We start from the raw sequence: 25,165 nt of genomic DNA, 5'->3' as shown, positions 1-25,165 counted from the left end.
AAATAGAGCCTCTCAGATTACAAGATCATCCTTCTTTTGGAGGAAAAGTGTAGAGGGAATAAGGTCGTTTTTCTATAATCATTAAGGCAGTAAAACATTTTCTAAAGGAAAAATTTGTTTTCCTAACCAACTTTTGCCATGACTTAAAAATCTCCTTAAGTCATTTTCTCTTTCTCCATAGCAGTTCCTGCCTAAGTAAAAAAAGAAAAACCCATATAATGTTTACTACCTTGGGATTTTGCCTGGCAAGTTTCCAGGTAAAAAGCTTTAGAAATCCCAGGGCAGCAAGTACTTTATTTTGCATTTGTCTAAGTTGAATATGTCACAGGACATTAGGAAGTTAAAGAGTATGTCACAGTTCTCTCTATATATAGTATCTTCCAGAGCAGTAAAAGGAACAGAACTCTTGAAATGTAACTTCCTAAAGTATAATGAGTTAGGCTCTAAATGCTAGAGAAATATAGGAAAGTGTTTTATTAACTCATCATTCAATTTTACTTATAAAATTGGCCCCAGTTTCTGAAATTTGAAACAAACTAATAGCACACGAGTTGAACAAAGCCATCATCAGTTAAATGATAATTCTATTTTCTTTTCCCTTAAATTTCAGGAGACTTTGCTGTGCTCTTAAGCTCTGGACTTCCTATTAAGATTGCCATCCTGATGAATTTTATAAGTGCTTTAACTGCCTTCATAGGACTGTATATTGGCCTCTCGGTATCCACGGATCCATGTATTCAGAACTGGATCTTAACAATTACTGCTGGGATGTTCTTATATTTGTCCTTGGTGGAAATGGTAAGCTTTGTGGTTTTTCTATTTTGTTTTTCCAAACACTAAAAATGCAAAACAGAGAAAAAGCGGCAGAACGGAAGGATCGATGGGGAGAAGAGAAGAAGAATATAGACAAAAGTATAAAAGAGTAGGGAAGTATTCTGTGCAATCCAAGAAAGTAAGCGGTAGGCAGAAGAAACGTAATTTGAGATTCAGAGAATATTGACATTCTTTTAACTGAAATTAAGTGGAATGATTGAAACCTTTATAATTGTCAAAAAGTGATTGTCATTTCATTCTGCTCCAGCTTTGCATCTATAAAAGATGCCTATACTTCCAGCTGAAAAATGAAAAGTTCTGTTAAACAGCCGGTCGTTTTGTTTCTACGTTAGAAAATATTTCAACTGAATTTGTCATTAAATTAAAGAGCTCTTTGGCTTAATGAACCAACCCATCTTTAAGTTGCCAAAGCGCTATCATGCTGGTGAAATGAGAAAGATTATTATAGTATTGAGTCTCTAAAATTGCAATATATTTTTCCTGAAGAGGTCCTTGCTGACATTAATGGTTAACTCAGTCATCACGTTTCATCCCCTAGAATCTGAATTGAACCTGGGAAATTTCACTTTTTTTTTTTGCCTCTTAAGTTCTGTTCTCTGCAAGATAAACCAGTTTTTTTGGTTTTTTTTAAACATCTTTATTGAAGTATAATTACCTTACAATGGTGTGTTAGCTTCTGCTTTATAACAAAGTGAATCAGTTATACATATACAATATGTTCCCATTTCTCTTCCCTCTTGCATCTCCCTCCCTCCCACCCTCCCCATCCCACCCCTCTAGGTGGTCACAAAGCACCGAGCTGATCTCCCTGTGCTATGCGGCTGCTTCCCACTAGTTATCTATTTTACATTTGGTAGTGTATATATGTCCATGACACTCTCTTACCCTGTCACATCTCACCCCACCCCCTCCCCATATCCTCAAGTCCATTCTCTAGTAGGTCTGTGTCTTTATTCCGTCTTGCCACTAGGTTCTTCATGGCCTTTTTTTTTTTTCCCCTTAAATTCCATATATATGTGTTAGCATACTGTATTTGTTTTTCTCTTTCTGACTTACTTCACTCTGTATGACAGACTCTAACTCCATCAAACCAGTTTTTTAAGGTCACCTTCTATTAGATTGTTTACAACTTACATGTCGTTTTTTTTTTTTTTTGGCTGTGCCATGGGGCTTGGAGATTTTAGTTCCCGACCAGGGATTGAACCTGGGCTCTGGCTGTGAAAGTGCCAAGTCCTAACCACTGGACCACCAGGGAATCCCCTACAACTTACATGTCTTAAGATAAAAGTCATAATGATTTTCCTGTCTCATGGGCGGGAATAAGGCAAATTAAAATGGCACAAATTAACAAAAGAAATATATATTTTTAAAATCACCCATTTTTTAAAAGAAGTCTTTATTGAATTTGTTACAGTATTGCTTCTGTTTTATGGTTTGGTTTTTTGGCCACGAGGCACGTGGGATCTTAGCTCCCCAACTAGGGAACGAACCCGCACCCCCTGCATAGGAAGGCAAAGTCTTAACCACTGGACCACCAGGGAAGTCCCAACAAAAGAAATATTTAAGACTTAAAATCAATAGAAAGCCAATCTGATCAGAAATAAAACATGTGATTACATGCATCCTGGAGCAGAAACATAAAATAAACAATCTTGAAGGTCATATGTGGAACAGGACCATTGGGGTTGACTAGTGATTTGGCAGAAACCAGCGATTGTCCTGGAAGTAAGTAAAGAGACTGTTTCGTAAGGGAAGAAATCTGGAAGGCAGGAACCTGGGCTTATACAACCAGAACAGTGCATTCTATAAGCAGAATTCAAGAAGGGGACTCTTCAAGTAAAACCACCATCTTAAACTGAGCTGTAGGGACTTCCCTGGCGGTCCAGTGGTGAGGACTCCACGCTTCTACTGCTGGGGCTTGGGTGGGGAGGCATGGGTTAAATCCCTGGTCAGGGAACTAAGATCCCCCATGCCTGTCAGGGCACAGCCAAAAAAAAAAAAAAAAAAAAAAAAAAAAACCCACTGTAAATGCTTCTGACTTTTTGGTGGTCTTTCTTAATTCTCATGAGATTCAAGTATATGAGGTAAACACCAAAATGTACTTTCATATTTGGAAATGTTCATACATATTGTCTATGATACTCGGGGAATTCCCTAATCTTGATAGTGAATATAGTCAAAGGTGCAGCTGATTCTACCCATCTTTTCTGAACCCTGGTCCCCAACCCGCAATCAGTGTTAGAGAACCCCACCATCCTTCCAGTTTGAGAAATCTGGATTTCTCGCCTTGTGTGACTTAGAAAGCACACGGCCACTCATCACTGAATGTCGTGAGCTACCTTTTATTTAAAATGTCTGTAGATCCGTCCTTAAGTTCACTCTGGAGCCTCCTGATTTTCAGCTTTGCGTTTCTTTTTTTTTTTTTTTAACATCTTTATTGGAGTATAATTGCTTTACAGTGATGGGTTAGTTTCTGCTTTATAACAAAGTGAATCCGTTATACATATACATATGTCCCCATATCTCTTCTCTCTTGCGTCTCCCTCCCTCCCACCCTCCCTATCCCACCCCTCTAGGTGGTCACAACAGCTTTGCATTTCTAATTCCTTTTTTCTTTAAGAGTTCGGTGGGGGCAGTTGCTATATTCTTTTGAAGTTGCTTTTGTGTTTTAACACAGTGTAGTCTCTCTTCAAGTATGACGGATGTGTATGTACGTAGTTAGTCCTTTCTCTTTGTCTCCTAAAATTGACCTGAAAAGATGATCAAGAACCATTTGAGCCCTAAGCCAAAGACATCATTTTCCCCTCAATGTTTCTTCTCCCGGTCTTGTAAGGATAAAGAATTGCTTGTAAGAAAACAATGTGGCTGACATCCTATGAAATTCTAACTAGAAGAAATCCTGACCTTATTGCAAATTACTATTGGCCAAAGAAAAATCGGCATCCTGGCAAAAAGACAGGAAAGAAAATACTCTGAGTTTCCTGGGGCGACTTGCTATAATCCAGGTCACCTGCTCTCACGGCCTTTTGAGTAACTTCTAAACAAATACAGCTCTTTCACATAGTGGCAAGTTTAACTGTTGTACTCTGGGGCCATGCCAAAGAAAATACTTTTCTTGTCATTTCAAGGGAAGAAAACAAGGTTTCAAGACTCTGTACAACAGCAAAGAAAATAAATGACAGCAACTAAAGGGTAAGGGGGAATACTTTCATTCACTGGCTATTTACCAAATTCTGGAAATCTACCAGGCATCTTCTGAGCAGGGTTAATGTGAAAAGATTAGCTAGATTTTTGCTTTGCTTATTTGTTTCAAAGAAATTGGGTGTGTTATTTCAAACTCCTAAAAGGAAAAGAACTGGGGGCAAAAATGGGGCCATTAATAATGATGCCAGCAAAGCAGAAAGTCTTCACTAGGGAAGTCTGCCAGCCTGAAATTCTCCAAAGTGGCATTGCCTTATCCAAGCACACCACCTCTCAGTTCCACTGAATAGTTTCTAAAGTAAGTTAAGAATGACTGCAGCTCTGGGTGGCCAGAGGAAATTCATTCTCTATGATAAAGATCCATGTGCTAGACTGGGTTTCCCCAAAGCAGAGTCTCAGACAAAGGCATGTATGAAGTCAGTCAGCTTGGGAGGTGATCCCAGGGAACAGGACTGAAGGGCAGGTGGAGTGAAACAGAGAAGGAAAAAAAAGTCAATGAAACAATGGGTTTTTATTAAGTTCAATACCACCATGGGGTGTCCACCACACGGGACCTACTGAGGGGGCTTCTGTCCCCATTGTTCGTTGGTCCCATAAGCATCACCTCCCACATTCCAGGTGATACATGCCTGAGTGCCAAGGGAGTTCCCTGGCAGTCCCATGCCATCACACTGAGGAGCCCGGGGCAAGAGAAAGAGGAATGTAGTAGAGACCTGAAACAAGGCTTCATGCAGGACTAGTTAACGCCCTCTTGGAGATGGTCTCTGCAGCAGTAGCTGGGGTGAGAGATGGGCTGAAAGAATATGAAATAGCACACACGTGCTGGCCATTAACAGTTGGCCCCTTCCACCACTCAAATATGCTCCTGGTCTCCTTCACTTTGGAATTCCATCTATACCAAAGCCCCTGCAGAGCGGTAGACAGCAAAAAACTCCACAAAGACTTAATACAACGTAGTTAGTGGAAACAATCTCTAAACCCTACTGGTCTTATTTGATATTCGTGATCTATGTCCTTCCAGCAGACAATCTTGATTCTCCCCACCTTCAGGCAGCACTTTGGCTGACCTCGATTTCATTCCTGGTAGGGACACCCAGATCTTCCCTGAGGGATCCACTTTGTCCTTGTCAGGCCATAGTTCCTGTGGTTGCCTGTTCACCACTGTCACCAGGCACGGAAGCACCAAGAAAGGCTCCAAGGAATTCTCAGGTTTCCAGATACAGTCCTTGCTTACTCCATTGTGTAGCAATCACCCTACTCCTCATGGTAACCACTGACAATTGTTCCCATCAGCATAATAAACTTTTTTCTCTATTGGTTGATCCATGAGCATGAGATGCTCAAGTGACCAGGTGGTAGACATAACTTCAAGTTCAGTGGAAACATTCCCTGGTGTATTCTCCTCAAGAACAAGGATCTGTGTGATCTGATGGCACTAAAGTTTGCAGGAACAGGAAGCACAAATTCTAAAAGCAGAAAAACTGGCAATGATTATATACCATTGCTTCATGATTTTGCTTATTGTTTCTGCTCTTATTTCTATTATTTCTTCCTTCTACTCACTTTGCATTTAATTTTCTGATCATTTTCTGGCTTCATGAGATGGAACGATGTGTCTTTGATTTTAAATATTTTCTCCTTTCCTAGTATAAGCATTTAAAGCTGTAAATTTCCCTCTAAGCACTGCTTTGCTGAATCTCATGTATTTTAATATGTTCTGTTTCCAGTACTGATCATTTTGAAATGTTTTTAAACATTCACAACATCTCATGATTTTTTCTTATTTGACCCATGTACTATATGGAAGTATGTTGCCTAATTTCTCAATATTTATAGCTTTAAAAAATATCTTTTAGTTATTTATTTTAACTCTTGCATAGTCAGAGAATATACTTTGTATTATTTTAGCCCTTTGAAATATTCTGAGACTTTTTTTATGGCCCAGAATATGGTCTATCCTGGTGAATGGCCCCATGTGCACTTCAAAAGTACATGAGTGCAACTGCTGTTGGGTGAGGGGTTCTATGAATGTCAATTAAGTCAGGCTGGTTGATAGTGTTATTCATATTTTCAAATTCCATAATGATTTTTTTCTCCACTAGTTCTGTTAATTATTGAGGGAATGATTGAAGGAGTTAGAATACAGACCTAACTTTGTAGGTTTCCCTATTTCTTTCTTAGTTCTATCAATTTTGCTTCATGCATTTGACACTCTGATATTAGATGCATGCATATATAGGGCTGCTACGTCTTCTTAACTGAATTGATACTTTTATCACCATGAATGATTCCTCTTTATCTCTGGTAAAAGTCCTTGTCCTAAGTCTCCTTTGCCTGATGTTAATATAGTCACACCTGCTTTCCTGCTTACTATTTGCACAGAATATGGAAAGTAAGTGGTAGGGCTTTGAAAGAGTATTTGAAGTGATGTTACAGGAGAAATGTCTGATACAATCAGCAGTGTCTGTGATTAATATGTTAATATCCATGTATCTTGTTTATCTTATTTCCTTAAATCTTATTTATAACAAACCTATTGGTTTGTGGTCTTTTTCATACTCCCATATTTGCTACAAAGATTTCAAGAGATTTGTTCTTTATAGATATAATAGCCCCTGAAAGATATACATGTCCTAGTCTTGGAAGCTTGTGAATATGTTATCTCACATATGAAAAGAAACTATGCAGGTGTGATTAAGGTTTAGAACCCAGAGATGGGAAGATTACCCTGGATTATCTGGGTGGTCCCAATCTAATCAACAGTTCTTAAAAGTGGAAAACCTTCCCCAGCTGTGGTCAGACAAAGATATGTGATGACAGAAAGGTCAGAGAGATTTGATGTTGCTGAATTTGAAATTGGAGGAAGGGGACCAGGAGCCAAGGAATGCAGGCAGCCTCTAGAAGCTGGAAAAGGCAAAGAAACAGATTCTCCCCTAAAGAATCCAAAATGGAAAAATATGTTACCAAATTCAGGTCTGGCTGCTCGCCGCTGGAAAATCAATACCCGAGAGGCAGTTGTTAGTAGAGAGGAAAATTGCTTTTAATCAGAATGCTGGTGATCTGGGGAGATGATTGACTCAGTGTGCCCCAAAAACCATCTGCTTGGCCATGAAAGTTTTTAAAGGGAAAAACGGAGGTAATCTCAGTTAATCATTGAGATGGGGGTCAGAGTCGTCACCATTCCCCGCTGCTTGCAGGCTGGTTGGCTTCTTGTGATCTTTCTTTAGATGCTGTCTTGTTCACACAGTTTGTCCACACTGTTTGTTCACGAGTTTACTGAAAGGGAAGCAAGGGAAGAGATCTGGTCACCTGTGAATTACTTATTCTTCATTTCTACTTCTTTGATCTACAGAAAGAACCAACAAGTCAGGCAAGGTATTGTGTGAGCACAAGATCTGACAGGTGTGCTACAGCTGGAGATGAGTAGAGCATGGGGGTGCCTGATTGAAAAGTTAGTTACAGTGTAGCTTTGCTGAGTTGACAAGAAAGGGGGTTTCCTGCTGTGGGCCGTTTCCTGCAAAGAGCTGTTTACAAATCCCCACCCCCCCCCTCAGATATCATTCCATTTCTATGGGATTAGGGATGAAGGTCCCTCTTCTGTAGCTGCTTCATGCTGTGAAAGGGTCTCGAGGTCTTAGTGTGGAAGATATTGACATGGGTTTGAAGTTATTGACATGGGTTTGAAGTATCTCTTGGCTGACAGCTTCAGTGGCCCGTTTACATATAGGAGCAGAAAAAGCTACAATTATTTTGATGCCTACAAAGATACAGATTATTATGAGCAACAGTGTTAATCCCATTCTCTTAAGGCCAGTGCTTGGAATTGTGCGAGCCATAGATTCAGTTCTGCTCAAGATGGAGCAGCTTATGCCATGACTGCAGTCCCTGGGCATCATGCTTCATGGGCTCTTCCCTCTTGTGGCAATTACAGTATCTGCAAAACAACTCAGGAATGGGCATCAGACACTGTCTGTGACCCTAGTATCCTAATCATTAACTGCTTGAACCTGCTCTTCTGTGACCCAGGAAGGCCTGGGAGATGTCAGCTTTTCTACAAACAAGAGGCAGAGGACATGGAGGGGCATTTTTACTTGGGGGGAGGGGGCCCACAGGGTTCTGCTCGGTTCCAAACACATTGATTTTAGCCTGGTGAGACCCAAGTCAAATTTCTGACCTACAGAACTGTAAGATAAATTTGTGTTGTTTTAAACCACCAGGTTAGTAGTGATTTGTTAACAGCAGCCATAGAAAACTAATATGTCTCTGTGCCACTAACCTTGGTTTAGATGTGCTCGGGAACAGAGGCAGTTATGTAGGAGCTTCTCGTTCTGTCTGAGAACTGAAAATTCCTTCTAAGAAAATTCCCAGAACTAAAAAAATCAGGAAGATTTCTCATAGCCACCATCTCTAAAGTTTACGAAAATCTCTCAAATAGAAGGAAAAGACCAGTCCTGGAAGTACTGTTTTTTTCAGCAGTTTGGATAAGAGAGACTTTATTTTTAACGATAGGATTTATTATTTAAAGAATAAGTTAATTCATTTTGAAGAGCATTATGTAGGTTATGCCAAGGAAAGGTTTATTTTGGATCTGAAACAAGATTCAAACCTTTAGGCACTTTTCCTGAGGTTTTAAATCCTGCAAAACTGTTTCCATAGCAACAAGCCCATAGAAATCTCAAGGGGCTATCATGATGGATATGACTGGAGATGTCTCTAGAATGGGGATAAGTGCACAGCTGCCTAGGATCTAGTATGTTAATAGCATCCAAGCTGATAGTGGAGGAGCTGTAACTCAGAGAATTGGGTACAGAAGAAGGAAGTGCCTACCAATTCATGCCAAAGCAAAAGAAACTCCCATGCCCCCTCCGTGTACATCACAGTGAATTAATTGAGACTATACCTTATTTCCAGCCCTCTCCCTCCACCAGTCTTTCTCACTACATAAATCTCTGGGTTGCTTCCTCTTCTGCTCTGCACTTGGGTTTTTTGTTTGTTCGTGTTTGGTTTTTTGTTTTGATGCTCTTTTAAAACTTCTTTTCACTGACATAATAATGGGAGAGGAAACAGTAAGATTAAAGAGGAATCACTTAGAGCAATTTGCTTATCTACCTTCTTCTGGAAATAATATCTTCCAAGTAATATCACAGCCACCCTTTTGCCTGGAGCATTTTCCAATTACCAGATAATTTTCTTTGTATGAAAGGCAAGGTAAAGAATATTTTGAATTTTTGAACTTAGATCCTCTGCTTTGAAAATATACCCAAACACAGAAAAATAAGATCCATCTATGAAACCCACTCAGTAAATAGGATTATCAACAGTCCAGATGAAGGGCATTCATTGGCCTCTCTACAATTATTTTAGTTCAGTAAATATAACAGCTTTAAGATTGTGAATTGGGTAAAAAGGACATAAATTGACTGACAAAAGGGCCACCCTCCTAGCTAGGTTTCTCATCTTTTGAAAAGCAGGTGACTGTAATATTAAGCTATTCCTACACGTTTAGGATATTGGTCCTATTCCCTGTTTCCATCATGCTTTCTTTATCTTCCAATTTATTGCATTTGATTGAGTCTTTCTTTCTCAGAGAACTTTAAATAAATCCAGTGCAATTCAATCAATAATCTATAATCCCAAGTTGGCTCTGGTAAATGAATCCTTTATCCAAAAAAACTAGTAAGCTATCCTTTCTTTGAAGTTTGGCAATATCTAGGTGTAATGACCTTTAAAAAATATTCATCTATAGAAAAGGGATATTTTGTTAGAAAAGACATAAAATCATCTTGATATGAATATTTGCTTTCAACAAATACTGTACTCGAAATCAATGTGTGTAACTGACATCGTTTAAACACTCTCTTGCTGTGAAAAAATGAGAAGCATTTAAAAACCATTTCAGGCAGCACAATGAATATAATTTAACATTCACAATTATTTCTTCACAAAAGCAAGAAGTATGAAAATCATTCTTACCAACAATTTTGAAAGATTTCCATTCTCTTTCTGTAAAAAAAGAGATTTCTCTAAAAATCAGTCAAACCCTACACTTAGATATTTTCTACTGAGAAAATGATCAATAGGCCCAACTCTGATGAACGCTGAGCTCTGTAATTTTTAAAAATTGGCCACCAGAAATGTTTTTATTTTTTGCTCTTCATGTTTCTTTTCTTCTAACTAGTTTCTCAAACCATATGTGCATGCGTACACACATACATACACACACACATCTTCCAAAGCAATCCATTTCTTAGGAAAATATTACAGCTGGCTGATGACTCTCTTTGCTGAGCTATACAATTAAGAGTTTGTCTAACTTAATTGCTTCCCCTAAGGAAAAAAATGGAGAAGTGAATTGTTAAATACAAGTTAAAAACAGGTAACATCTTTGTCTCTCTGAATTATATGTGACAATGATGTGGTCTTTGTCTTACAACTCAGTTTTCAAAAGAGAAATTTTCATTTATCTTCTGTTGCAAATGGCTTCATGAATTCCCTTGGGATACCACTGAGAAGGTAGAAACCTATAATATCTTGTATTTGAATATTTAACAAATAAAATATCTAATGCTGAATTTTTAAAAAGAACCTTATAAGCCTCCAGTTTGGTGATCTCAGACACACTGAGAGCTGTGGCCCTTGCTTTCTTGCTTGGTAAGGAAAGTTAAAACTACTGTATTAAGTTGTTTTACAAACATAGCTACTAATTTTAAAAGACCTAAGTTCGAAATAGGACTTGTGTCAGTGGGAACAAATCTCCCAATTTCAGGATATTGTTGGGTCAACAGAGTAATTTGTGTTGAGGACACTAATTCTATTCATGTGGGCTCTGTTCTCATGACCTCATCGATTCCTAATTATGTCCCAAAGGCCCCACCTCCTAATACCATCACATTTGGCGGTAGGGTTTCAACATATGAATTTTGAGAGGGGACAAAAACATTCATAACATGACATTTTATGCTCTGGGACTTGGAGATCTAAACATAACCCAGAACTTCATGTTTCTCAGTACAAAGTGAATGCAATAAATCCTTAGTAAATGACACCTCTTCCTACCATATATTTGCTTAGATGTAATGTAGATGCTACTTATTGTAATATTACAGTAAGCTAAAGAGCTGAAGAATTAATCAAAGCAAAGTTTTTGAAACCTTGGAGTGAGTGAACATGTGTGTGTTCATTGTGGTAAAATATTCATAACATAAAATTTGCATTCTAACCATTTTAGGTGTACAGTTCAATGGCATTAAGTACATTCACATTGCTGTGCAACCTTCATCACCATCCATCTCCAGAACTTAAAAAAAATCTTTTCATACCGAAACTCCATACTCATTAAACAATAATACCCCCCTACACCAAGCCCCTGGTAACCACCATTCTGCTTTCTTCTCTATGAATTTGACGACTTACTGTAGGTACCTCACATTAGTGGAATCATGCAGTATTTGTCCTTTTGTGATTGGCTGAGTTCACCTCACATAATATCTTCAAGGCTCATCTGTGTCATAGCATGTGTCAGAGCTTCCTTCCTTTTTAATGTTGAATAATATTCCGTTGTATGTATATCACATTTTGTTTATCCATTTATCTATCAATGGATACTTGGCTTGCTTTCACCTTTTGACTATTGTGAATAATGCTGCTATGAACACGGGTGTATAAATATCTGTTTGAGCCCTTGCTTCAATTCTTTTGTGTATATATCCAGAAATGGAGTTGCTAAATCATATAATTCTATTTTTAATTATTTTAGAAACTGCCATACTGTTTTCCATAGTATCTGCACCATTTTACATTTCTACCAACGGTAGTCAGCGTTCCAGTTTCTCCACATCCTCACCAACACTTGTTATTTTCTGTTATTTTGATAATAGTGATCCTAATGGGTGTGAAGTGGTATCTCATTGTGGTTTTCATTTGCATTTCCCTAATGATTAGTGACGTTAAGCATCTTTTCATGTGCTTATTGGCCATTTGTGTATCTTCTCTTTGGAAAAATGTCTATTCAAGTCACTTGCTCATTTTGTAATTGGGTTGTTTGTTTTTTGGTTGTGAGTTATAGGAGTTCTTTATATGTTCTGGATATTAACCCTTTATCAGATATATGATTTGCAAATATTTTCTCCACTCCATGGATTGCCTTTTCACTCTGTAATGTCCTTTGTTGCATAAAAGTTTTAAATTTTGATGAAGTCAAACTTACTTATGTTTTTCTTGTGTTGCCTAAGCTTTTAGTGACATATCCAAGAAATCACTGCCAAATCCAATGTTACAAAGATGTCCCCCTATGTTTTCTTCTAAGAGTTTTATAGTTTTAGTTCTTACATTTAGGTCTTTGATTCATTTTGGGTTAATTTTTGTAGATGGTGTAAGGTAGGAGTCTGGCTTCATTCTTTTGTGTGTGGATATCCAGTTTTCCCCATTCGTTGAAAGGACTGTTCTTGCCCCATCAAGTTGTCTTGGCACTCTTGTTGAAAATCAATTGGCTGTGTATGCAAGAATATATTTCTGGGCTCTCTGTTGTATTTTATTCACCTATATGTCTGTCTTCATGCCAAGACAACACTCTTTTGATTATTGTAGGTTTGTAGTAAATTTTGAAATCAGGCAGTGCAAGACCTCTAAATTTGTTCTTTTTCAAGATTGTTTTTACTATCTGGTGTCCCTAGAGATTTATATGAATTTTAGGATGGATTTTTCTGTTTCTGAAAAAAAAAAAAAAAAAAAAATTCATTAGTATTTTCATAGGAATTGCATTAAATCTGTAGATTACTTTACCTAGTAGTGATACCTTAACAATATTAAGTCTTCCAATCCATGAACATAGGATGTCATTCCCTTTATTTGTGCCTTCTTGGTTGTGTTTATTTCTAAGTATTTTATTCTTTTCAATACTGTTGCAAATGGAGTTGTTTCCTTAATATCCCTCCTCTTCAGATTCTTTTTACTGTTTCCATAGTTTTGCCTGTTCTTTCACTTAGTAATATACATTTACATTTTCCCCATGTCTTGATAGCTTTTTTTTTTTTTTTTAGCTTTGAATAATATTCAATTGTCTGGATATACCACCATTTACCTATGCATCTACCTACTGAAGGATGCCTTGGTTACTTCCAAGTTTTGGGAATTATGAATAAAACTGCTGTAAACATCCATGTGCAAGTTCTTCTGTTAACATACGTTTCCAAAATATTTGGGCAAATACTGAGGAATGCGATTTCTGGATCTTAACGATAAGAGAACGTTTAGTTCTGCAAAAAATATGCCAAATGTCTTCCAAAGTGGCTGCACCATTTTGCATTCCCACCAGCAATGAATGAGAGTTCCTGTTGCTTCAGATCCTTGCCAGTGTTTGGTGTTGTCAGTTTTTTGGATCTGGGCCATTCTAATAGGTGTGCAGTAGTATCTCATTGCCGTTTTAATCTGAAATTCCCTGAAGTCGTATGATGTTTAACATCTTTTCATATGATTATTTGCCATCTATATACCTTCTACCTCCTTTGGGGAGGTGTCTTTTCAGCTCTTTTGCCCATTTTAAATATTGGGTTGTTTGTTTTCTTATTGTCGAATTTTAAGAGTTCTTTGTATATTTTAAATAGTCTTTTATTAGATGTGTCTTTTACAAATATTTTCTCCCAGTCTCTGGCTTATCTTTTCATTCTCTTGATGTTATCAAGAGAAGAAGTTTTTAATTTAAATGAAGTTCAGCTTGTCAATGAGTTCATTCATGGATCATGTTTTTGATGTTGTATCTAAAAAGGCATTACCAAACCCAAGGTCATCTAGGTTTCACCTATATTATCTTCCAGTAGTTTTATAATTTTGTGTTTTTCATTTAAATCTGTGATTCATCTTGACTTAATTTTTATGAAAGTTCTGTGTATAGATTCATTTTTTTTTTTGCATGTGCATATCCAATAGTTCCAACACCATTTGTTTAAAAGACTTTGTTCCATTTTATTACTTTTGCTCTTCTGTCAAAGATCAGTTGACTATATTTATGTGGGTCTATTTCTGAGCTCTCTGCTCTGTTCCATTGATCTGTTTGTCTATTCTTTTGCCAGTACCACACTGTCTTAATTACTGTAGCTTTATAGTAAGTCTTGAAGTTCTTCTCCAACTTTATTCTTCTCCTTCAATATTGTGTAGGCTATTCTGTGTCTTCTGCCTCTCCATATAAACTTTAGAATCAGTTTGTCAATATCCACAAAATAACTTGCTGGGATTTTTATTTTGATTTGGATTGCATTGAATCTGTAGATCGAGTTGTGAAGATCTGACATCTTGACAATATTGAGTCTTCCTATTCATAAACATGCAATATCTCTCCATTTATTCAGGTTTTCCTTGACATCTTTTGTTTGAGCTTTATAGTTTTCCTCATATAGATCTTGCACATATTTGGTTAGATTTATACCTGAGTATTTCATTTTGAGTACTAATATAAATGGCAATATGTTGTTAATTCAAACTCCACTTGTTCATTCCTGCTAAACAGAAAAGCAATTGACTTTTGTATATTAACCTTGTATTAGTTCCAGGAGCTTTGCTGTTGGTTCTTTTGGATTTTCTACATAGATGATCATGTCAAGTGCAAATAAACACAGTCTTATTTTCACTTTCCCAATCTGTGTACCTTTTATTTCCTTTTCTTCTCTTACTGCATTCGCTAGGACTTCCAATACGATGTTGAAAAGCAGTGGTGGGAGGGGACATCCTTGCTTTGTGTCTGATCTTATGGGAAAGCTTTGAGTTTCTCACCATTGAGTGAGATGTTAGCTGCAAGCTTTTTAGATGCTCATAGTGAATTTGAGGAAGTTTCCCTCTATTCCTAGTTTACTGGGAGTTTTTATCATAAATGGGTGTTGAATTTTGTCAATGCTTTTTATGCATCTATAGATAGGATCATGTGATTTTTCTTTAGCCTGTTGATATTGGAATGTAGATTACATTAATTGATTTTTGAATGTTAAACCAGGCTTGTATATGACTGGGGTAAATCCCACTTTTTTGTGGTATATAATTCTTCTTATACATTGTTGGATTTGAGTTGCTAATATTTTGTTGAGGATTTTTACAACTCTGTTCATGAGAAATATTGCTCTATATTTTTCTTTTCTTGTAATATCTCTGTCTGGTTTTGGTGTTAAGACAATGCTGGCCTCTTAGAATGAATTAGAAAGTATTTCCGCAGGTTCTTTCTTTGGGAAGAGATTGTAGAGAATTGACACAATTTCTTCATTAAATATTTGATAGAATTCACCAGTGAATACATCTGGGTCTGGTGCTTTGGAAGGTTGTTAATTATTGATTCAATTTATTTAATAGAAATAGGCCTATTCAGATGGTCTATTTCTTTTTGTGTTAGTTTTAGCAGATTGTGTCTTTCAAGGAATTTGTATATTTCATCTAGGTTATCAAATTTGCTGGCATAGAGTTATTCATAATATTCCTTTATTATCCTTTTATTGTCCATGGATTTTTTAGTGATGTCCCCTCTTTCATTTCTGATATTGGTAATTTGTGTCTTCTGTCTTTATTTCTTAGTTAGCCTGGAAGAGGCTAATCCGTTTTATTGCTCTTTTCATGGAACCAACTTTTGGTTTTGTCGATTTTTCTCTATTGATTTCCTGTTTTCAATTTCATTGATTTCTGCTCTAATTTTTATTATTTCTTTTCTTCTTCTTTCTTTGGATTTAATTTGCTATTCTTCTAGTTTCCTAAATTGGAAGCTTAGATTATTGATTTTAGATCTTTCTTTTTTTCTAACATATACATTCAGTCATAAATTTCCCTCTATTCACTCTGTTCACTGAATCCCACTAATTTTGATAAGTTGATTTTCATTTTCATCTAGTTCAAAATATTAATTTCTCCTGAGATTTCTTCTTGACTCATATTATTTAGAACTGTGTTGTTTAATCTTCAGTATTTTGGAATTTTCCAGCTATTTTTCTGTCATTAATTTCTAGTTTAATTCCATTGTGATCTGAGATCAGGCATTGTATGATTCCTATTCTTTTAAGTTTATTAAGCTTTATGGCCCAGAATGTGGTCTATCGTGGTGACTGTTCCATGTGAGCTTGAGAAGAATGTGTGTTCTGCTGTGACTGGATGGAGTAGTCTGTAGATGTCAATTTTATCCAACTGATTGATGGTGCTCTTTAGTTCCACTTTGATCTTACTGATATTTTGCCTCCTGGATCTGTCCAGTTCTGAAAGAGGCGTGCTAAAGTCTCCAACTATAATAGTGGATCCATCTAGTTCTTCTTTCAATTTTATCAGATTTTGCCTCGTGTATTTTGACATGCTGTTGTTAGGTACATACACATTAAGGATTGTTATGTCTTCTTGGAGCATTGACTCTTTTTTCCTTATCTAATGCCCATCTTTTTCCCTGATAACTTTCCTTGCTCTGAAGTCTGCTCTGTTTGAAATTTATATAGCTACTCTTGCTTTCTTTTGATTAGTGTTAGCATGGTATATCTTCCCCCATCCCTTTGTTTTTAATCCACATGTATCTTTGTATTTACAGTGGGTTTCTTGTAGACAGCATATAGCTGAGTCTTGGTTTTTGATCCAGTCTGATAATCTCTGTCTTTTAGTGGGTATATTTAACCATCGATATTTACAGTGATTATTGATATAGCTAGATTAATATCTACCATATTTGTTACCATTTTCTAATTGTTACCCTTATCCTTTGTTGTTATTTCTGTCTTCTACACTTTTCTACCTTTTGTGGTTTTGAGCAATTTATTTGATTCCACTTTCACTCATTTCTTAGCATATTAATTATACTTCTTTTTTTAGTTTTTTAAGCAGTTGCCCTAAAATTTTCAATATACGTTTATAACTAATCCAGATCCACTTTGAGATAACATCGTACTGCTTATTGGGTAATGTAAGTACCTTATAATAACAAAATATTTCTAAGCCATCTGTCCCATCCCTTGTGTCAACGCTGTCATTCCTTTCACTATTACGTAAGCACACATATGCACACGCACACATACAGACACACACACACAAGAATGCATAATCAAATACATTGTTGCTATTATTATTTTGAACAAATTTTTATCTGTTAGATCAATTAAGAATAAGAAAAAATAAAGCTTTTATTTTACCTTTACTTACTCAATTTTTTGAACGCTCTTCCTTTCCTTATGTAGATTCCAGTTTCCGATCTATATTATTTTCCTCTCTCTGAAGAACTTCTTTTAACATTTCTTGCAAGGCAGATCTACTGGCAACAAATTTCCTCAATTTTTGTTTGTCTGTGAAAGCCTTATTTTCCCCTTTACTTTCAAAGGATAATTTTGGGGGTACAGAATTCTAGATTGGTGGTTTTTCTCTCTCAACACTTTAAACATTTCATTTCAGTCTCTTTTGCTTGCGTAGTTTCTGAGAAAGATTTAGATGTAATTCTTATCCTTGCTCCTCTATAGATAAGATATTTTTTCCCTCTGACTTCTTTCAGGATTTTTTTTTATCTTTAATTTTCTGAAGATGATATGCCTATATGTCATTCTGGGGGCATTTTCTCTGAGCTTCCTGGATCTGTGGTTTGATGTCTGACATTAATTTGGAGGAAATTCTCAGTCATTATTCTTCAAATATTACTTCTGTTCCTTTCTCTCTTTCTTTTTCTGGTATTCCCATTACACATAAGTTACATCTTTTGTAGTTGCCTCATGGTTTTTGGATATTGTGTTCTGTTTCTTTTCCCAGTCTTTTTTCACATTGCTTTTCAGTTTCAGAAGTTTCTATTGTCATATTCTCAAGTTCAGAGAGTTTTTCCTCAGCCATATGCAGTCTACTAATGAGCCCATCCAACGCATTCTTCATTTCCGTTAGAGTGTTTTTGATCTCTAACATTTCTTTTTCATTCTTTCTTGGAATTTTCATCTCTCTGATTATTTTACCCATCTGCTATTGCATATGTTGCCTTCTTTTCAGAAAGCCCTTAGCATTTTAGTTATAGTTTTTAAAAATTTCTACACTGATAAAGCCAACCTTCTTACCATACCTGACTCTAGGTCTGATGCTTGTTCAGTCTCTTCAGAAAACTGTTTTTTACTGTGTAGTATTCCATATTATTTTTGTTGAAAGGATGGCATAGTGTACTGGGGAAAGGAATGGTGGTAAATAGGCCTTTAGTAATGCAGTGTGAGGCATGGGGGGAGGGAGAGAGTTCTATAGGCCTGTGATTAGGTCTCCATCTGTTGGTGAGCCTGTGCCCATGGACCATGGATTTCTTGTCCCCTCCCTGCTTAGGTGGGACAGAATGGCTAGAAAGGGGCTAAAGTTGGGTACTTCCCTTCTCCAGGTAGGTTAGGCTCTGGTAAAGTAGTTTCTCCTGAGGGCAGGCTTTGTTAAAAATAACAAAAAGCTCTGGCATATTTAAAAAATGGCCCTTTTAATCCTCCTCTTGCTGGAAGCTTGACGGCATTTTTCTCCAATGTTCACTGTGAGAATCTGGTACAGCTCCTCACAGTAAAATTCACAAAAGTGTGTGGGTGGGAGGCCTCCCTAAGACTGGTTACCCCTGAAACTTTTAATGCTTAGGCTTGTCTACACTCAGCCTCTAACGATCCATCAGTTACAGCTCCAGTTTCCCTATCCTGGCACTGGTTCCTACAAAAGTTCCTGCTTGTGGTTTCTGCTCCAGTAAATTGTGATTCTCTGTGTCTTCTTGTCTTTCAATATGTAGACCAGCAGTTTGCCCTGTGACCTCACTTCTCTGACATATCTAAGAAGGCTTGTTGATCTTTGAGTTTGTTCAGTTTTTCACTTGTTAGGATGAATTGTTCAGTTTTTCACTTGTTAGGATGAATTGGTGGCTTGTAACCTCCTTACATGCCATACCAGAATCCAGAAGTCTTCGATGTTCAACTGTCAACGGGAAAAAAATGCACAACGTGAGAGTTGTGAATTAAGTTTTATTGGGGCAAAATGAGGACTATAGCCCAGGAGACAGCATTTCAGATAGCTCTGAGAAACTGCTTCAAAGATGTGGGGGGAAGGTCAGTATATATGTGGTTTTAGTGAAGGGGGAGTACATGCCATCAAGCACATATTTTTTGCAGAAGGTTTCTGCTAATCTCATGATTAGCTAGTCACGAGGAGCAGATGTCAGCATGAAGGATTTTAGTGTTTTTCTAGATATGAGGAGATGCAAGAATTGGGCTCATAAAATCATCTCCTGAAAATATCTAATTATCTGAAGACCTGTTCTGCCAGTTTTTTCCAGAGCACAGAGCGCGCCTCATTTCTGATCTCCACCCTGAACTCCTTTCAGGAGGTGTTGAAGGTCAGCAGCTGCAGCGGCTCATAATTTAATCCTTAGAGGTAGATGGCAAGTGCCAATTTGTAGGTGGCACAACTATTAAGTATACAGTTGCACATGCAAACAGATCATTGCAGATTTGCCAACCAAATGATGACTTCCATTAACAAGTTTCCATTTTGTTTTTAGATGTGAATCTTCTGCAAGGACAAAATTAGGCCATTTACAAATGTGACAGTTAGACCAACCCATTGCATATGTGCCCCTAAAGAGTTTAAACATTATTAGGACACCCTACAAAAAGGCTTCTGAGGGTTTTTTCCTCATCATATTTGTTAGGAATAAGCATGGTTCTTCTTAGCAAAGGCAAATATATACCTGACTGTGTGCACGATGGGTTTTAAGGTCCCTCTGAAAAGAAGATGGCATAAACCAGTTGTTAATTGTGCTTCATGAATGGAGAAACACATCATTTCTCTTGAAAGTTGGTGACGCCAAAAGCTATGGATTCCTGAGAGGGGAAAAATATTTGCATTACAATTTTACCTTCATAAGAGATATCACCAAGTGTCTTCAACAAATGAATGTTGAATTTCTATGTTTGAATTGTACATTGTTAATAATGAAAGGCCTTTGAAATTTTTAGTGTAGTATATCAATAGAAATATTGGACACTGAGATTTCTTTTTCAGTATGTACAGTTATGAACCATAATGAAGATAAATGTTGCAATATCCAGTAATTGATCTTTAATGACACCAACAAGAAACCATTTTCAGAATACCAATGGAAGTGGACAGAGAAGTCTTTGTATGGCCTGGGAGTGTGAACCTTAGATGTACAAGAAGGAGAGACAGAATCTTAGTTTCAGAGGATATTTTACAGACCACCCTTTTTTTGTGACAAGTCCTCCTTAGTATATAATTACTACGTGGTACATGATATTAGTATTTATCCACTTTCCTTCCTGATGTGTTCTAACTTCTCTGTGAACATTCATTTTAAAGCTTCAGTTTGACTAAGGATACAATTATTGGGATGGACTCAAGTGTAAAACATTTATTTACTATCACTTTCTAAAATGTTCAGAAATCCTAGTCAGCAGTTGACCATCATAACTACATCTGAATTAGTTAACAGAACTTGCAAGGACCATTATCTGTAGAAAAATCACCGTCAATATGTGGACTTTGTGCATCTCAGGGAATTTCTTTCCTGTGCCTGATTGAAAATTTAAAAAAAGAACTTAGTGATATGTTAAAGAGTCGCATCTTAGTTAAAGATTATTTTCCATAAGATTACAACACCTTGACTGTCATGTCTTGACATTCACTGATGTGACTTGGTGAACTTGCCAAGCATGGAGGTTAAAAAGGAAGGACTTTCTACTTCAAGGTTTCCGAATATCTGGAAGAAATCTAAAGAACATTTCTCCTAGTGCTATCTCTGGGCAAGGCTGTTTTACTAACATTTCTCGTCTTTTTTTTCTACCTTTCACCTCAGTGTTAACACACTCTATCCATCATTGCACCCCCTCTGGTCTTAGGGTTTAAATCAACATCTGTAAAACTGTTCAATAACAGAATTTAATTGCCCTGGAGGAAAAGGGGACTTTTCTCACTTGAAAGCCAGGGAAAAATGGTGGCATTTAACCTCTTTTTGGGCATTTTAAAAAGAGGAAAAGAACAATAAATGCTCTTGAAAATTAATTCACATGGACCTGTATTTTCCTTCAAAATTTGCTGACTGAAATTATTTTAAAAATGTGAGTAGGACTTCCCTGGTGGCACAGTGGTTAAGAATCCACCTGCCAATGCAGGGGACACGGGTTCAAGCCCTGGTCCGGGAAGATCCCACATGTTGTGGAGCAATGAAGCCCGTGCGCCACAACTACTGAGCCTGAGCTCTAGAGCCTGCGAGCCACAACTATTGAGCCCGTGCGCCACAACTACTGAAGCCCGCGTGCCTAGAGCCTGTGCTCCGCAACGAGAGAAGCCACCGCAACGAGAAGCCCACACACAATGAAAAGTAGCCCCCGCTCGCCGCAACTAGAGAAAGCCCTCATGCAGCAACGAAGACCCAACGCAGCCAACAATAAATAAATAAAATATAAATAAAAAATTTTTTTAAATGTGGGTAGATTCGGAGCAAGTGAAATACTGTGATCAGATGTGTTCTGAGCTTTGGCATTTTATGTTTGTATCTTTTGGAAAGACTTTCTGTAGAACTCTCTGGTATTTTGGTGTGTACCCAAGAGATATTATGGTTCATATATCATCCATAGTCATCCAAAAGAGGGCCAAGTATTGTCTCAAAAGCAAACTTAGCTGGGTTTTCTTACCAAACCACGTGGACATGGGAAGTTCAGACAGGCCACCCAAATTAAGATCAAAGCTTCCATATCAGGATGAGAATCTCCTCAAAGTGTTTTGAAATGTTGATTTGCATTGTTTGTCTGTTTCTATAGGTGTACAAAGTTAGCCTGTTATAGCTTTTTTTCCAGTGCATATTGTCTGCCTTAAAAACAGAATCAGTAATGTGATGTCTTTTATGACAAAGGCAGTGTGATATCTGTATATTCTACTACATATTTTTATCACATGCAATGGCTAGTTTATGCCTAATTGGACATTTTTAGTGTTTGCGTTTTCTATTTTTTTCTAATTAGTTAGAAATGTATTGGCCATAGTAGACAGAGGTGAATTTCAGATAGAAAGCTGGTCTTTGTAGGTGTTTGTGTATCCTCTACAATAATGAGATGGCCGGGCTCCTTGTCTTGGTTCTGACATCACGTCTGTGTGCTTTTGGATAAGTCATCATCCTCGTTGAGCCAGTGTTTCCTCATAACTGAAAGGAGTTAATAATTTTAGCTCTTACAGGGTTATGAGGAGTAAACAGGAGAGGGGGAAAGATATAAGAAAGGGCATGATCAAATGGATGTAAATGAAAGTAAATGTTACATAAGACCTTCTGCCAGAGCATCCTGAAAGACCTCGAGGGAAAGATGAGCTGCTAGAAGGTACCCCTGAATGGATGGCAAGTTATCACACAGCCAATTATTTTGATTTAAAAGAAAAGCAAGGGATACCATTTGCAGCAATATGGATGGACCTAGAGATTATCATACGAAATGAAGTAAGCCAGACAGAGAAAGACAAATACCATATGATATCACTTATATGTGGAATCTAAAAAAATGATACAAAGGAACTTATTTACAAAACAGAAAGAGCCTCACAGATATAGAAAACAAACTTATGGTTACCAACCGGGAAAGGGAGGTGGCGGGAGGGATAAATGAGTTTGGGATTAACATGTACACACTACTGTGTATAAAATAGATAACCAACTGGGCCTACTGCATAGCACAGGGAACTCTACTCAATATTTTGTAATAACCTATAAGGGAAAAGAATCTGAAAAGGTATGTATATACCGGATGCTCCCATACAGGCATGAAAAAATACGTCAGCCTGTTTTCCACTGCCATAAATCTAAAGCCCTTGCATATTTTATATGTTTGATCTTTCTCTTGCTAGGTAAAAGAATCCAGTAGTTCTCAATCAGAGGTGATTTTTAGCCCCCAGGGGACATTTGACAATGCCTGGAGACATTCTTGGTTGTCATGACTAGGGGCAGACTTACAACTGACATCTAGTGGATAGAAATCAGTGATGCGGCTAAACATCCTTCAATACACAGGAGAACTCCCACAACAAAGAATTATCCAGCCCCAAATGTCAGCAGTGCCAAGGCGGAGTTCCGTCTCCAATCCATGTTGACCTGAGCCTGTGCTCCAATAGAAATGACTGTCACGAGAGAGATATAGTCACTCTGACCTTCTCAGGGTGAGGGATTCGAAAGAATGTGAGACAAACACATTGAGGCACTTCACACAGATGCTTGAGTGAACGTTTCCCTCTAAATGGCGTTACGGCATTTCACAAACATAAAGCGGTTGCCATTTCTCTCTCTGAGAATAAAACATAGCCTTAGGAGATGATGCCTTTATTGTTCCAAAGGTCAGGAAGACCTTGGTCATCATTTTGAAAAGAAACAAATATATGCTTTGTAATAGCCAGTGAATTTAGCAACTTCATAAACCTAACAGAACGATCAAAAATGATACCTTTCATTTATTATCTATTGCACATTTAAGCATTTTCCAAAAATAAAAATAAGAAGAGCTGGGTTTGCTTTCAGTTGATAGCTCTGTCATTTTAAGATTTCTGGTATCACTAAGATCCTTCTAAACACGATCAAATGGCTTAATTTATCTAATGTTTTAGAATTTTGGTAAGAGTAGGTATTAAACATTTTGTAACTGTTTGGGGAATTTGAAAGGTTATTAAGTTCTGAATAACAGAGTCTCTCATGTTTTCCCACCAAACTTTTCCCAGCAGTGAATATATCTGGATCTTATTCTGGTTTTTTATTCTTTTTTTAGCTTCCTGAAATGACTCATGTTCAAACACAGCGACCGTGGTTCATGTTTCTCCTGCAGAACTTTGGACTGACCCTAGGTTGGCTTTCCCTCTTACTCTTGGCTATATATGAACAAAATATTAAAATATAAGTTGAGTCTCAAAATCCTTCAAAAATCAATTTCTATGGCGTCATTTTGTTTCTTTTGTTGTATTCTATAGTGATTTATAAATTAAATATTTTTATCTTAGGTGAAGTGTGTGTCTTTTAGTTCATTAACTTACTGATTTTATAATGCAATTTTGTTTCTATAGTGTATAAATGTCAGGTTGTACTTAATTGAATTTTTGTTGTTAGTTTCCAACACTGTGACGGAACTCACACCTTTTTAGTAACTCATACGCTCTAAATTAATTCTAGTAAACTTTCAAAAAATATTTTTTCCCTAGTAAAGGATGTTTGTTTGTAGTATTTGAAGTGGACAGATGTGTGTTGGGTTAAAATCCGCTGTAACTTCTTTGATGTCAATAATATATTTTTTGTGTGTATGTGAGATTATAAACCATAAGCAAACTAAACTACAAACAAATGTAATAAAGTCTTGTTTTAATGTGATGGTTTGTATTACCTTCTGTTACTGGATGTCAGATTCTGAATGAACGCTAAAAAGAAAAAAAAAAATATAGCATAGTTCACCTGAAAGTGTGACCCACTGGCTCAGAAATGCTCATAAATAAGCAAACTTGGGAATTTTAAAGGCTACTGTGTCAGCACTCTTCTCTATAAGCACCAAAGGAAATCTGTTCTCGGCAGAGAAAACTGGAAGCAAAAGATGAAATTCAAAAAATTTTAACATAAAACTTGAGTCGGGCAGTAGATTTAATGCGTAAAGTGTCACAGATTTAACAGAGTGTGTTTATGAGAATAATATTACTAAGTGAAGCATATTTTTATGCTCTTTCTGAGGAAATATAGAACCCTAAACATTATTTAAGTAGGTAAGTTCATGAAATGTACAAGCAACGTTCCTGATACCCTAGCAAAATCATTAAAATAGAAAATAACTCTGGCTTTAGTCACTTTTCTTGGAAAACAGATGCCTACTATTTTTCTTATTTTTTAATGAGATATCTTGACAAGGGAAAAAAGCCCATTTTACTGCCAAAAATGACTCATGGCACTGCATCAAATACGTCTCTCCTACTTACTCACTTACCAGTAGATAGTCCTTGCCACGTGCACCCAGACACAATCTTCTTCAGCCTTTCTTTGATTTCAGAACGAGGGGGGTTTCTCCTTCAGTTGTCTTCAGAGCTTCGTTTAAGGGAGCATCACGACATAATGCAATAGTGCTCTGACTTGGGCAGACATTAGGACCGATGGAGGATTATCACAGGGTAGACCGATGGG

General features: G+C 37.1%; 1 protein-coding gene across 3 annotated transcripts in view; it reads left to right on the top strand.

Annotated features, from left to right (window-relative positions):
* The window catches only part of SLC39A12 (solute carrier family 39 member 12), a 67,183-nt gene extending 42,813 nt beyond the window's left edge, over positions 1-24,370 (top strand). For all 3 annotated transcript variants that reach the window (XM_059915264.1, XM_059915263.1, XM_059915262.1), the window contains 2 exons: positions 611-798; positions 23,778-24,370. In XM_059915264.1, the coding sequence (XP_059771247.1) occupies positions 611-798; positions 23,778-23,906 (317 nt within the window). In that variant the 3' untranslated portion in view covers positions 23,907-24,370. The remainder of the gene's footprint in view (positions 1-610; positions 799-23,777) is intronic.
* The last annotated feature ends 795 nt before the right edge of the window (positions 24,371-25,165 follow it).

The sequence above is a fragment of the Balaenoptera ricei genome, chromosome 2 (genome assembly GCF_028023285.1).
Source record: "Balaenoptera ricei isolate mBalRic1 chromosome 2, mBalRic1.hap2, whole genome shotgun sequence".
Lineage (NCBI taxonomy): Eukaryota > Metazoa > Chordata > Mammalia > Artiodactyla > Balaenopteridae > Balaenoptera > Balaenoptera ricei.
The sequence above is the reverse complement of the archived record's forward strand: the minus strand, read 5'-3'. Positions and strand labels throughout refer to the sequence as shown.